The sequence below is a fragment of the Arachis hypogaea genome, chromosome 8 (assembly GCF_003086295.3).
Source record: "Arachis hypogaea cultivar Tifrunner chromosome 8, arahy.Tifrunner.gnm2.J5K5, whole genome shotgun sequence".
In the NCBI taxonomy this organism is placed as follows: domain Eukaryota; kingdom Viridiplantae; phylum Streptophyta; class Magnoliopsida; order Fabales; family Fabaceae; genus Arachis; species Arachis hypogaea.
In genome coordinates, this window is record NC_092043.1 from 16156841 (window position 1) to 16172024 (window position 15184).

At 29.8% G+C, this 15184-nt stretch overlaps 1 protein-coding gene and 1 long non-coding RNA gene across 2 annotated transcripts; one reads left to right on the top strand and one right to left on the bottom strand.

Annotated features, from left to right (window-relative positions):
- The first annotated feature begins 6303 nt into the window (after positions 1-6303).
- On the top strand, positions 6304-9029 carry LOC112706313 (ergosterol biosynthetic protein 28). Its single transcript, XM_025757566.3, has 3 exons — positions 6304-6635; positions 8300-8506; positions 8743-9029. Exons 1-3 carry the CDS (start codon positions 6521-6523, stop codon positions 8808-8810), a joined length of 390 nt encoding a protein of 129 aa, XP_025613351.1. The 5' UTR covers positions 6304-6520; the 3' UTR covers positions 8811-9029.
- A 1091-nt stretch (positions 9030-10120) lies between these two features.
- LOC112706314 (uncharacterized) lies at positions 10121-10908 on the bottom strand. The gene is made up of 3 exons (XR_011864595.1): positions 10734-10908; positions 10578-10641; positions 10121-10498 (listed from the first exon to the last, which is right to left on the bottom strand). It is a non-coding gene; the product is annotated as an uncharacterized lncRNA (long non-coding RNA).
- Between the last annotated feature and the right edge of the window lie 4276 nt (positions 10909-15184).

Below are 15184 nucleotides of genomic sequence, written 5' to 3' on the forward strand. Positions count from 1 at the left end.
CCTCACAACCATATACTAGTTAAAAATGAGTCTCTTTTGTTGTTGAGTATTTAGTTGTGTTATAGCTCCACAATATTTCAGCAATAAATTCGGTCCATTGTCCCTTGAAATCATTCAATTTTTTTGGTAATGCCTGCAATATAATTTTATTGGCAACCTCAGCTAAACCATTAGTTTGAAGGTGTTTTACAGATGAAAATTGATGAACAATCTTAATATTTTGTAAAACTTGTTAAATTTTTTTTAATGAATTGTCTACCATTGTTAGTGATAATGGAATGAGGTATACTAAATTTGCATATTATATTTTTTCAAACAAAAGATATCATCTTTTTAGAATTGATTTTTGCTAAAGGTCTATAGTAACGATTAAAAATTTGACTTGACTTAGTGCTTGTGGAAAAAGATCGAGGATATCTAGCCCCCACTTACTAAAGGGTCAGCTTACCTCCGATGAGTGTAGCTGCTCGACCGGATTGTGAATGATTGGGGCATGACGTTGATAACAATCGCAATGTTTGGCCTTGTTCATGCAATCCCTTTGTAGTGTAGGCTAGTAGTATCATGCTCTAAGAATTTTAGATGTTAGGCTTCTATCCCCTATGTGTGTGTCGTATACTCCGTCATGGACCTCATCCATGACGAGTTTAGCATCGACCTTGCTTAAACATTTTAGCAAGAGTTTTGTAAAATCTCGTTTGTATAGTTCAACTCCCATCATAGTGAAAAAATCGGATTGTCTTTTGAATTTTCTTTTATTCTTGACATCTTCTGGTATTATTCCTGTTTGTCGATATTTGATGAATGGGTCTCGCCAATCAATTTCCGGTGTAATACTCAAGACAGCGGTTAGTCTAATACTGGGATCATTCGGTATTAGTTATGATAAGCTCAATATATAAGTTTGATTTATAGTGGTTGTCAATTTTGATAGAATATTAGCTCAAGAGTTTTATTTTCGAGATATATAAAATATTTCAAAATTTAAAAAATAGGAGATAAGTGTGTTTTGAAACATTCTTACTATATGATAAATCGATTTATTTTCACTGACTTTTTTGAGTATTTCCACTATGTTTCGATTTACCATGATCAAAACTCTAAATTCTCAAAAAACGAAGCACATTTTTTGCTGCACTATTAAATCGAATACACAAATTATAAATTTTGAGCATAAATTGAATTTATGTGATTCAATGTATATATGTAAATCGAACTTAGTTAATTTAATTTACATAAATTCAAATAGAATATGTGTGTAACCAAGTTCTAATCAGAACATGTAAGTAATTTTAAATTTTAATAATTTTATTAAAATAAATTATCCTTGGTATTATTTTTTTCTTTTGCACTATAGTCCTATAAATTATTGAATAAGATAACCCTTGAAATTTTAAAATCACATATTAGTTAGACTAATAGTCTAATATATCAACCTTTTCTAAATGAGGAAGGAAGAACTCATTTAGTGGATACAGAATCATTTTAAATTTTGGAGAGATTATTTACCCTTTTAATTTATATGGTTCAAGACTTCGAGTGAAGAGAAAAAAAAATCAATGCCACGATTGTCAAGGGGGTAAATGAAACTCTTGTATTAATATAGGAATGCTATTATGACATTATGTAGTACTTCATTTAAGTTATTTCAATATCTAGAATGAATTAGAACTAGTTTATTCATAAATTAAATTTAATAATCTTTGAAGCTTTGTTTTTTTTTTTTTTTTGTTAAAGTGGTAGTCGTTTGATAAAAAAATAATTAAAATTTATTTTATTTAATATTTATTAATCGTTACAATAATTAATGAATATTAAATAAAATAAATTTTAATTTTTTTATTTCTCTAATATTACTGTTTATCCTAAATCAAATTTTTTTTTTTTCTTTTTTGTTTGGCTGATCAAATTAAAGTTAGGTCAATTGACATTGACTGAAGCATAAACATAAAAATCTAGGTACTGTTTTTGTTGGTAATCCTTGTTTTGTAAGCATCCAACATCATTTACGGTTCCATGTCTCAGGCTTTTATTAAACAACTTGTCAATCTTATGTTACAAATCTATTCTAGATTCGTTGTATTCACATAGTACTTATCTTTTGTTAAATTTTCAATTCATAGCACAATTTTGGAACACAAATATAATCATGGTAATTAAGTAAAGTTGTTAATGAGAATTTAAAAATTAAAATTTTTATAATATTAGGAAATTAAATTAAATTAAATTTATAATCTTTTTATAATATTAATCGGTGAGATATCTGTTCACCAAACAATCTGAAGTAGAAATTTATAAAGCCATGGAACATTACACAAATATTTTTTAAAATTTTATGATATGGCATGCCAGGCTGTATACAATAATAAAACAAATAATAATAACACTACTAATAATAATATTAATAATAATAATTAAAGCATGCAGATTAAATGAACTATTAAACCAATTTAAAAATATATCACATATATTGATTTTTATGTTATAAGAACTTACAGATACATATATATAACAAAATAAAATATATCAAATTTCACAATAACTTTTTCTAATAATAAAAAATTATAAATATATTTATTTATATCTTAACAACTCCAGAGAAATGTGACAACCCAATTAAATTAATTTGCAAATTTAAAAGAAGCAAACTTTAAATCCTCATGAGTTGATTCAATTGCCAGGCCGTGCATAACAAACACATCAATACAACATGGGGATGCTGAAGGGACGGGGACGAGAATCCAAAGTTTTTTATGCTTTTTTAAATAGGTAATTTGAAAATGTTTTTGTTGGGTTTGGATTGTCTAATTTATTTTTTAAAATAAAAAATAAAAAATAAATTATTTAAAATATATTAAATATTATTTATTTATTTTTTAATAACTTAGGTACAATGTTAAAAGCATTATAATATTCACATTTTAAATAATAAGAACTACTCAAGCATTCACATTTTAAATAATAAGAACTACTCAAGCAAATCAGTTTTGTTTTTTCTACTCTATTTTTTTTTATGACACTTTAGCTTTGTTTTGGAAAAAAGAAAACTTTAATTTTTGTGAAAGGATTAGAGTAATATATGGTAATTTATGTCTTTTAAAAAGATTTTTAATAAGAATTTGAAATTTGTAAAACGACGTCATTTTCATGAACATAAATTTTTTTATCCTGCAACTGTTAGCTGATAGAATGTCACTTTACATAGTGTTAGTCTAAATATTTATACCATAGTTAGTTAGAAGCGTTAATCGACTATAGTTACCAATTAACTAGAATTAGCTTTTAGTTAGCACTTGTATATATCTTTAGTTAGGAGGTAATTAACATTTTTGTGATTCTTCTTATTTTTTTAGTAAAAAATCTCACATTTTCACATGTTCTTTCTCTGTGTTTCTCTTCTCTTGCACTCATCATCAACCTGCAATCTCTTCATGGCTCTGGATTTTATCATAGTGCGGTGAGTGTGGAAGTTGCAATCGCGATGAGAATCTGAGTTAAGCTAAGAGAAAGAAGGAGATTGTTACTAAAGGTTTCCGATTCGGTCCGTCTATGACGAATGAGAAATATTTGGAGAGTCCAGACTCAGATATGGAGGATGAGTTCTCTTTTCAAATAACATTCGTAACTTCACAAGACTCTTGAATTGACTCACCAATTTTCAGAACTCTCAATGCAGAATAAATCGCTCTATATCTTTGAACGGTGCAGACTCTTGCAATCCCTCGACCAATTCGATCTTGGATTTGTACAGCCCTTATTATCTTTATCCAGGTGAGAATCCTGAAATCTCAATAATGAATGTGACTTTAACTGTTTCGAATTATCATTCTTGGTCAAGAAATATGAGACTTGCATTAAAATCAAAGAACAAGATACAGTTCATTGATGGAACCCTAACGAAACTTGAAGAAACTGATCCTAATTTTTTAACTTGAAAAAAATATAATACCTATGTAGTAGCTTGACTTAATCTGTTCCTGAGTAATGAAATCTCCCAGATAGTTATTTGGAATGAAAACGCATATGACATGTGGAATGATCTCAAGCACAGATACCATCAAAGAGACTTGTTTCAAATTATTGATCTAGAGGAAAAAATGTACACAGTTAAACAGAGAAACCTCAGTATACTACCTATTTCACTAAACTGCGAACTATTTGGGAAGAATTGGAAACTTTTTTATCTATTCTAAATTGCGTCTGTGACGTAGAATGCACATGTGGTTTAAGAGTGATAAGAAAATACAGAAAACATCGATAATTAGTGAGATTCCTGAGAAGTTTGAATGAAGAGAATGGCAAGTCTCAAATCATGTTCATGATGTCTTTACCTGATGTGAATGCAGTCTTTAGCATGTTAACTGACATTATATCAGCAGCAAATTTTAGCCTCCTTTCAATGTGATATCGTAACGAATACTTAGACACTATTACAACCACGTTAGTCAATACTATTTGATTTGTGAGAGGCAAATAAATAGAAGAATGAAATTGTCTTTCGTTTATGAAAGTTAGAAAATTTTTTTTGTATTTAAATTTTGTTAATAATATATTTATAAAAAACTTAAAAAGACAAAAATCTATTTATCATTTTTTTAAATATAATAATACTATAATAACAACAAAAACTTATTTTTTTAAGATAAAGTTAACTATATAGATTAAATAGTATTATTAATTTTTATATGTATCATATTTACCATAAAATTATTATTATTATTTTTTATTTCTGATTAATAATTGCTTCGCTTAGATTAGATAGGAGTATGTATGTGTATGTGCTATTAGAAATTGACATTTTGACAAAATTTATGGTTATCTTAAAAATCGAAAAAAGAATAACACGTAGTCCTTGTCATCATAGAACCTGAATTCACCTCGAAAGATCTAGAAGGTTCTGATTTAAATTTAAATCTATCTAAATTAAATCATTCATTTAATTCAATACAAATTAAAAATTGATTAAAGCTGAATAAATTTAAATTATTATATTTTTAATAAATTGTATAGATTGAATTAGATTTTGAATCTACTTTCTAAAATTGATACAATCAAATCTAATCCAAACTATACAATGTGATATAATATTATCTTTTATTATTATATTTAAAATTTTATCTATAATATATTTAATTTGTTATATATTTTTATTCTATTTATGTATTATTATCATTTACTAAATATTTTATAAATTTAAAAAAATTATTTATTTATTTTAACTAACTTATAATTTTATTTCTATTATTATATTATTTATTTAATAATTTTAATTTTATTTTAAATATTTAAAAAAATATTTAGTAATTTTAGTTTTATTTTATTTTATTTTTTTAAAAACTGAATTATTCATTTAATAGTTGTTAGTATATATCTTTTAGTAATTTAGGTTTTTGTGTTAAAATTTTATTGAAATATATTAGCCTTGATTATTATTTAATGACTAGGGTTTATTTTTAGAATTTTTTTTACATAAAAGATTAGAAGTTTCAATTATGATTAATTTATATTTTAGTTAATTTATATTTGTAGTGAATTTAGTTTTTAATAATATAACTGAATTATATTAATTATTAACATGCACTGATAGGTTTTTTATATTTTAATAAAACAATTAAAAGAAGCAACACGGCAATGCCATTTTGTGTTGAAAAGCTTAATTTTTTTTTTAACAAAAAACGCGATTGCCGTCTTGTGATTCAGAAAATAAAAAATCATTTTTTACACACAAAACATAAGTGACATTTTATATTTTTGACAAATAAAAAAGTTTTATAGTAATATAAAATTCACAATAACAAAAATAACACGGTATAACACATATTTTATTATAATATTAAAAAAATTAGTTCTTTCTCTAACACCACCGGTAACTATAGTCTTGATTATTCATAATAAATCAAAAAATTTGGTGCACAAATAAATAATATATTAAAATCTAATAAATCTATAGTCTTATTATTCGAATTCATAAATTCTAATAATTTTAAAAAGGTAAATATTCGAATTATTTTTTAAGTAATTTTAGATTAGATATTATAATTTGAAGAATAATTTTTAAAATTTTATCAAATAAAAAATATTAAAATATTTAATTAAGATAGTTAGAACGAATTTGAGTATTTAAATTTTAAATAATATATGTAATTATCTTAAAAGATAATAAAATCTAAAATAAAAAAAATATAAATTTGATTCCAAAAGTTTATTTTTACGAGACGAATTAGTCTTTTTATTAAAAAAAATTAATATTTTTTTTTTTTGACACAGAAACTATTCAATCTTAAAATAAAAAAATTAGAAGCTAAATCGGGTGTTTTTTTATTTTTTCGGAGGGGGTATTGACTCTCATCTGACATTAGTAGCCTGAAATTGGAATATGTGGACACTCCTCACTCCCCAGTCTTCACCTTCATGTTTGAACCCTAATCCCTAATTTCCTAACCAGTGACAACAGTAACGAACGTTTCTAATTCACAATCTTGCATCTTTCACAAACATCGATAGAAATTATAATTAGAAAATGAAGGCTTTAGGATGGTGGCTGTTAGCAGTTGGCACTCTCCGACTTGCCTCTGTTTGGTTCGGTTTCTTCAACATTTGGGCTCTCCGCCTCGGCGTCTTCTCCAACACCACCAGTAACTAACTAACTCTCTCTCTCTCTTTCTCTCTTAAATTAATTTCTATGGATTCATTGAAATGTGAAGGCATTCATGTTCCTCATGTAGCTGCTTATGCTTGTGTAGTTCCTTTTGCGTGTTTGAGATTCAGACATATTTTGATTTTGATTTTGTTACTCTGAATCGTGTAAGAAGTGAATGTAGGAGATCTACTGTAAGCATGTATATGAATTCGAATAGAATTGAGATCTTTCTAGTTTTGTGTAGTGTATATTCTGAATTTATTGAACCTAGATCCAAACAAACATCAGTTTTTCTTCCACTTTTTCACTTTCACAAACAATGAGATATGACCAAAAGCTCTGCCCCCCCTCTATCTATCCAAGGGATGGAAGGGCAGAGGCCTTTGGTGTCCCCTCCAGTCAAGAATTAGGGCCTCACAATACTTAGGCTCTGAGACCGGGAACCCTCATTGGCAGAGCACCGAGTAGGTTTTTAAGAGAACCGAGCAATGCACGACGCGCAAGGCACGAGGAGCCACTCGAAGTAGAGACCGAACTGATTGGGGGCAACTGAGGAAGAAGGTTCGTATACGTAAGAATACTGGCAAATTCAGGCAAGATTAAATTAAGGATAAGGGACATTCCCTTAGCAGAACTGCTTGGTTTCAAGGGAGAAATCGGAGTCACCGTGTGAGAAGCTTGGGTACCTTCACCGGGGGATCCTTAAGAGGGAGCCACAGAAGCAGAAGCTAACGGAGCCGGAATATTGGAGCCAAAGTATACCGCCTTCTCAACTGTCTTTTCTACTTTTTCTGTTCCAGTTGTTCATTCTGCCACTTTATTAGACATGTATTTATAGAATGATCAATTAATTAGTAATAACAATTCGGTGCTAGTTAGTTATTTTTCTTTCTCTTGTTAGCACATGTATGCATATATATAATGTATTTCTATATACTATTTCTTAAAATTTTAATACAGAACTTGAGGAAGAGTACAAAGGAGTACATTTTATATATATAAACATTAACAAGAGAAAAAAGATAACTAACTAGCACCTAATTGTTATTACTAACTAATTGATTATTCTATAAATACGTAGTCTAATACACTTGCATTCACGCAAGTCATATATGATTTGATGTTTTCTAGGCACTTAGATTTCATAGTTATGCTAATCTTGATGCTATCCCTGCATTGCATTACTAAATGAGAAAATATGGATTTTTTTGAGCAAGTTGGAATTTAATTGTTCTAACCAAGAGAAGCAAACAATGATTCTTTTCCAATTTCAATATGGTGGAATTTGACTAAACAAGTAAACAAATTTGATTTCGCAGTCAAAACAGTGAATCTGAAAAAGTATACTTCCTCCGGTTCTCCTTTAGTATATGTTTGGATCAATGTATCTGAATGATTTATATATTCCAATTTTTTAGCAATGTAGAGAGGGGGATGAAGAAAACTTACCAGGGTGCCGAATTGGAATGAAATTAATTGTACTTGCCATTCTTCTAAAGCTTGGTTGAGTGTCTTTACTAGGCGCAATGACAATGGTTTGTTCTCAAGTTGATCTTGAACTAAAGGAAATTCAATAAGTAATTATGATCTGTAAGTTGTTTTGCACTTATTTTAGCTTTTAACTCCGAGCACTGATAAGAGTTTGTTAAATTTTTATAGTGACTGAAGTTCATGGACGCACATTTGGAACTTGGACACTGTTGACCTGCACACTTTGCTATATCTGTGCATTCAACCTTGACAATAAGCCCATTTACCTGGCTACTTTCTTATCATTTATCTATGCTCTTGGTCACTTTGTGACTGAATACTTTATTTATCAAACAATGCAGATTCAAAATCTGTCTGCTGTTGCCTTTTTTGCAGGTATGATAAATTTCATTATCTTTTTCCACTGAAATTTTACTTGTAGTCAAGGTTATCAAACTCGAGAGTTCACATTCACATAAACTTTGTGAAGTTTATAGGTAGTCTTGAATGGTAAAACTAAACTCAGAAACTCGATCTGGATAACCTTGCTTGTAGTTGTAGGAACTAATTGCTACTTTTGGAGCTAATTCTTTTTGCTTATTATTTGCCTCTTAACTTCATTTTACTGACAGGAACATCGATTATGTGGATGCTATTGCAATGGAATTCGCATGGGAGAGTCCACTTGAAGCATTCTTAGAAAGGATTAGTGAGCAAAGAGACAAGTCAAGTGAGATCATGTGATTTTTAAGGTTGTTTTGAATTCTTTGATGTATTGTTAGTTATGAGCAGTAATTTTAGTTTCACAATTACTGCTGCTCTCAACAAAATGCATCATAAATTAATTGGAAAGAGTTTATTTACTTTGAAAAGACTTGAGAATGACTCAAATAAATCAGGCAAATCCTCTATTCAATGATTTCAATCTTCCAACCTAAGTACTTCGTGTAATGTTTTTTTGGGTCAAGCTTCGCTTAATGTTCACACAATGGGTTTATAGTTTTTGGACAGGGCCTAAGAGGCCCACCATACAAATTTGTTGTATTACTTTACCATTATGAGCAATCAATTGGGCTGATTTTAATATAGAAAACAGCGATTTGAGGCCCATATCAAAAACCAACACTAACCCACCCTCTGCCACCGTGGTTTACCAAAGGAATTTCAATAATTGTTCAATATAAATATACCACAAAATAAATATTGTCATTGTTTCTACTATATTCTGTTTATAATAATAATAATAATAATGATGATGATGATGATGATGGTGGTGGTGGTGGTGGTGGAATTTCTTTTTTGCCCGCAGAAGGCCTTATTTTTGAAGCAGTCGAGATGCTTTTCCTGGGCGAGGAGGCCATAGAGAAGTTTTTTATTACTTTGTCTCGAACTTGGAAACACTCCTCCACTTTGACCAAGGCACTTGAATTTTATAATTTACACCATCTTCTAAATTTCCATTATGTTGTTATACAATCAAAATATTTAAATCTCTTAAATAGTAATATACATTTAAACAGAAATATAGAGAGTTTAAATTAGATTCATATTTTATCCCATAAATACAGCAGCCGCACTAAATCACTACCATATCTAACATATAACATGTGGACATAATATTTTTCTTATACTCTTCCAAAATATAGTCTCCAAAAAAAAGCCAAAAATACTAAAATAAACAAAATTTTAAGTATTTATCATCTTTTTTACCAATAACATGTTCTTGACAGATTAAAGTAAAATTCAGTAAATATCTTTGGACAATATGACATAAATCATTGTCATGCACTAAACATGAAAATGATTTCTATATATTATGATTTTTTTTTTTATAAAAAATAGGAGATTCATACCGCAACGTCTTAAATGAGTATGAAGAGACTATATCATTTGAGCTATAACTCATTCGTCCCATTTTGTTATTATTTACATATACAAAAGATGAATATTAATCAATTTCAGTGCCCTATATATGTATCATTCTGATAAAATCAAATACTGCCTTGTCAATGAAGTAAAGAATTAGAATTTAATCCATTTGTAGAATTATTAGAGTTAAGCACAGCATGTTCTGTTTAGTAATAATCCATGAATTTGAAAAAGAAGAGTATTCTATTTCCATTTTCCACAGGTAACATTAAACACCTGTGTTTATTTCTCTTTGACTTTGACCTTGACCTTGCAACAAGTTTTGTTTTTCAATGATTTCTTCTTCATCTTGGATCTCCTCCTCCTTCTCTTTATCTTCTTCGTCAATGAGGTCTTCTACTTCCTCATGTTCTTCCTCTTCAACTCTTTGGGGTTTGCTTTCTTCTGTATCATCGATCAGTTCGTACGGATTCAAAACTTTTCTTCCAAGCTTTGCGACTTCATCATCACGAGGAGAATCTTCATGCGAGTGCTTGAGTTGGTAAATCAACCAGATAGCAACAACAATCAAAGTAAATATTTGAAAACCCTGCTTTACCTTGAAGCTTTTAGTCCTTTGATTTCTGCTTGGTGATTGCTTCAACATGGTTTAACTTTAGAACCTGTGTGACAGAAACATAGGGAAGGCAGATGGATTATGAAAAAACATAAAGTTAAAGATAAATATAACTGGAAATGAAACATAACAACTAACCGAAGAAAATGAGGAAGTGTGAGCGAGTGAGTGAGTGGATGAAAAGAAGATGTGGAAAGCTCGTGAGTGACATGAAAGTCACGGGGCAGCCACACATGTATGTACCTGCTGCTTCCTTCAACGTGGCAACACGGCGTCGTTTTGCCTCCTTCTCATGAGAGAGGCTATTTATTACAGGTTGTTAACCAAGATTTTCAATATTTAATGCATGTGCCACGCCATACTTGCAGTCATCATTTCATTCTTCTATTCTTACATCTGGTGTCAACACAATATTCAATTTGGTCTTTTAATTTGCATACAAATTTTAATTTAATCTCTAAAATTTAAATTATTTTTATTTAGTTTTCAAATTTTATGAATATAATTCATATAGTCATTGAAATCATTTTCAACACTCAAACATTAACATTTTGCTAATGTAGATAACCGGATGTCACGTTAGATTATGTATTATTAAAATTTTTTTCTCTTAAAAGGCATCATTTTTGAGCTATTTGAGCGTTAAAATCAAAATGACATCATTTTACAAGTTCTAGCATATATTTGGTTGTCCATGTCAACGCTTCACGTTTTTGTGCTAGAAAATTTTTAGTATTACATTTGCAAAGTTTTGGGATTAAAGAAATGCAATTGAAACTTCAAAGACTAAATTAAGACTTGCATGCAAATTCAGGGACTAAATTGAGTATTAACTCACTGATAAATTCACATTTCATGGTATTTATTTACTTTAAATGAGTGGAATTTGTCGACTTTTTTCACGTTTATTCATTGAAATAGCATAGTTTTGTAAATTTCTCTTAATTGTGCTTAATGATTAAAAACATGCTTTTTAGGCTCTTAAATTGCTAAATTTAATTAACTTTAATTCCATTCGATGTCTTGATATGTTTGTAGAGTGATTTCAGGCTTAAAAGATAAGAATGATTTAAAGAAATGAAGAAAAAGTATGCAAAAGTGGAGAATTCACGAAAAAATGAAGTGTGGAGTTTCTCATGGTCATGCGCACGGCATGCCTTATGCATACGCATGAATCCCAAGCTGCGCGCACGCATCCCTTACGTGTATGCATCTTTTGCATGAATCCCAATTTGCACGTACACATGGCAGATGGGTCATCGAATGGAAATTTAGGATTGGCAGGATGTGGAGGTCTGTTGAGAAATAGCCATGAAAGATGACTGGCGGAGTTCATGGTGAATTTAGGATGTTGCACCGCTTTTCAGGCAGAAATTTGAAAAGTTTGTAACGCGTTGAGAATCTAGAATTTGGAAGTTAGACATTTGATACTGGAAACAGACTCTATGAGTATTTATAAAATTTTGTCAAAAAGAAAAAAAAAACACCCTAATACTAGCATAAGGAGAATTGAAAGATAACTTCAGAAAGATTAAGACATCAAAATCACACACACAGAGAAAGTAACAAAAGTGTGGACTGGTTAACAACAGAAAGCTTGAAGACGAAATTTGGGTATCACTTTATTAATCTTTCTCCAATAGGGATAAAAACTCTTTTAGTTGATGATGTAAGAGGGGTAAATAGCTCCCGTTTAGTTTCTGAGTTGTAAACTCCTGGTTTTCTCTTTTGGAGGCATTAGACCTCCTGTTTTATACTAAAAAAATGTGAAACTACTCAAAAGGTGGTTATTGACTCCACATCTCCACCTCTATACTTATAAATAAATACCTTGACACTCTTAGGTATTCTTCGAACTCCAATCTACTAAAATCCTGCCTAAAATCTTTACTAACTTAAGTATTAGAGTCTCTTGCAGGTACCACCTCCTACCTCCTTCACCCAAACGTCAGACGACAGCACTTAGCATTAGAAGACGCCGAACACAACTCCTAAAGGGAGTTGGACCTCACATTCAGACCTAAATTACTGTTTTAAATAACCTCTGAAACACATAATTCTAGTTGTTCTCACTTAAAAAACATTAAATAAAACCATATGCAAAACTTATAAATTATAGGGATACGTATTGTTTTGGTCCCTAAGGTCTAGTATCAAAATCAAATTCGTTTCCAGCGTTATTTTGGATTTAAAATCGTCCCCAACGTTATTTTTTTGTATTAAAATCGTCTTTTTGATTTTTTACAGATAAAAATACCATCCACCACCACCACCACCACCTTTACCACCACCGCCATCTCCCTTACTCCCACCAAATATCAATAGTCAGATTCAAGAATACAATATTCAACACCAACAATAATAACACATTATTCAAATTCAGAAACAATAATATCAAATTCAACAAAAAAAAAAATCAACACATAACAATAATGAAATCAGAAAAATAACAGAAGCAGATGCAAAAGCAGAAGTAAAAGCAGACGCATAAGCAAAAACCGAATCAGAAGCAGAAGTCGAAGCAAATGCAGAAGCAAAAGCAGAATTGGAAGCAGAATCAGAAGAAGAAGCCGAATCGGAAGTAAGGGCGAGTTGTGGCGCAACCCTTTTCTTCTTCTCTCTTCGCACTACCCTAGCGCCACCGTCACAACGCGACCTCTTCTCCTCCCTCGGCTCACTACCGAATCCTTCCCTGTTCTTGCCTCGAACCAGAACCCACCGCCATCAAGCACCTCCGCCGAAAACAGAAGAGCAGTGGTGAGATTCAACCACCAAACGACGACGAGCAACGAAGGCGGATTGAAGCGACAAGATCCTTCGCCCATCCCCCCGCGAATGCCTTATCCCTTTCCCCTTTCCCGTTTTTCCCTTATTCAACGTTTTTCTTTTTTTTTTTTATAGTTAGGGATATTTTTGGAATAAAAAATAAAAAATTTGATAAAAAATATAATTTTAAAATAAAATAAAACCTTTAGAATTATTTTGTAGCAAAAAAAAAAAGATAAAGACAAAATAAATTTTCAACCTCTGTATTAAAGATCAAAATCGAATTTAACCCTATAAATTATATAACTACATCATTACGTGTAGGACACATAGATGTCCGTCTGGTCCTGGGCCTGGGTACATAGAATGAAGAATTGGAGATACTGAATTTTTCCCCAAGCGTTATAAAATGTCCAATGCTTATTGTTTACATTAATCTTTGAGCTACCACTTTGCCTCCCACCGTTCCAACATCACATCACCGACAGCCTATTCATATACTAATTAACTTTCACAATCATGCAAAGTCGTAGAAAAAATTCTATAAACCTTACAAAAACCTGCAACACCCACCAAATTCTCAGAGTATAAACATGTAAGTTTATAATAATAATAATAATCAATTAATAGATTAATTTATTCGTGAGAATGTTTACTTGACTTATATTTATTTCGTCTACTTAACATGGGCTTTGACAGAATAATTTGTCATACTAATTATTTTCGCAATAAATCACATTGATTCTTGAGAAGTCTCGCCATTTGTTCTTAACTCGCACTACTAGTGTGATTTAAGCTCATTTATTTCTGTGAAATTTGAGCTTAAATCGCAGGAGATAAGGAGGGTTTACATTTCGTTCTAAGTTCTCTTCCTTTGGTATATATGATTTACTCTTATTTGGGCAAAAAATAAATCCCTCCAAAATTGTTGTAATTTGCTTGCTAATTTACAAAATTTAAACCTGTGCTGCAATTTACTTACACTAAAAACAATTATTTTTAAATGTTCATGTAATATGATTGGTCATATATAATATCACATGCTAGTCCTAACCGTGAAAATTAGTATAACTAAAAATTGCATCTATTAAAGATGGTGAGACAATATATGGATATATGTTATTTTTCTTTTGTCTTAAAAGTGGTGTTTTTTTGTGATGCTTGTTGACGGTTAGATTTTATCCGTCTTCGTAGCAACGCAAAAGAGACGTGTTAGTAGATATTAAATTTAAAAAAAAAAAAATTAATATAATCATAATAAAATTTAATACAATTCAATAAAATGTATTAAATTAAACACAATAAAAAAATATAAATTCAACATAACCAACATATACACAAAAGCTATAACATACATGTTAGAAATAAGAAAGTAATTTAAAGAAAGTGATTGTGTATTATTGAGTGTGTTGAAATGATATAATATATAAGAGTATATATAAGTACTAGAAAAATCAAAACAATAAAAGTGTAATATCTTATAATAAATATACAGATATGTTAAATAAATATAATTGATACTACCTGATTTTAATTGATCCTAATTATACTTTAATATCCCCCTTCAAACTCAAGTGGGAGCTAAGGATACCATCTTGAGCTAAGGATACCATCCAGAGTTCCAACAGCTATAAGACGAACAACATCAATAAAGAGACATTGTTGGATAAAGTGACAATCAATTTCAATGTGTTTAGTACGTTCATAAAAAAAGAATTCCCTAATATAATATCATATAAAAAAATATATTATCATTATTATTATATTCATATTTTTTTTGCTTTTTATTTAGTTTTAAATTTTCACGTTTATCTTTTTGATTT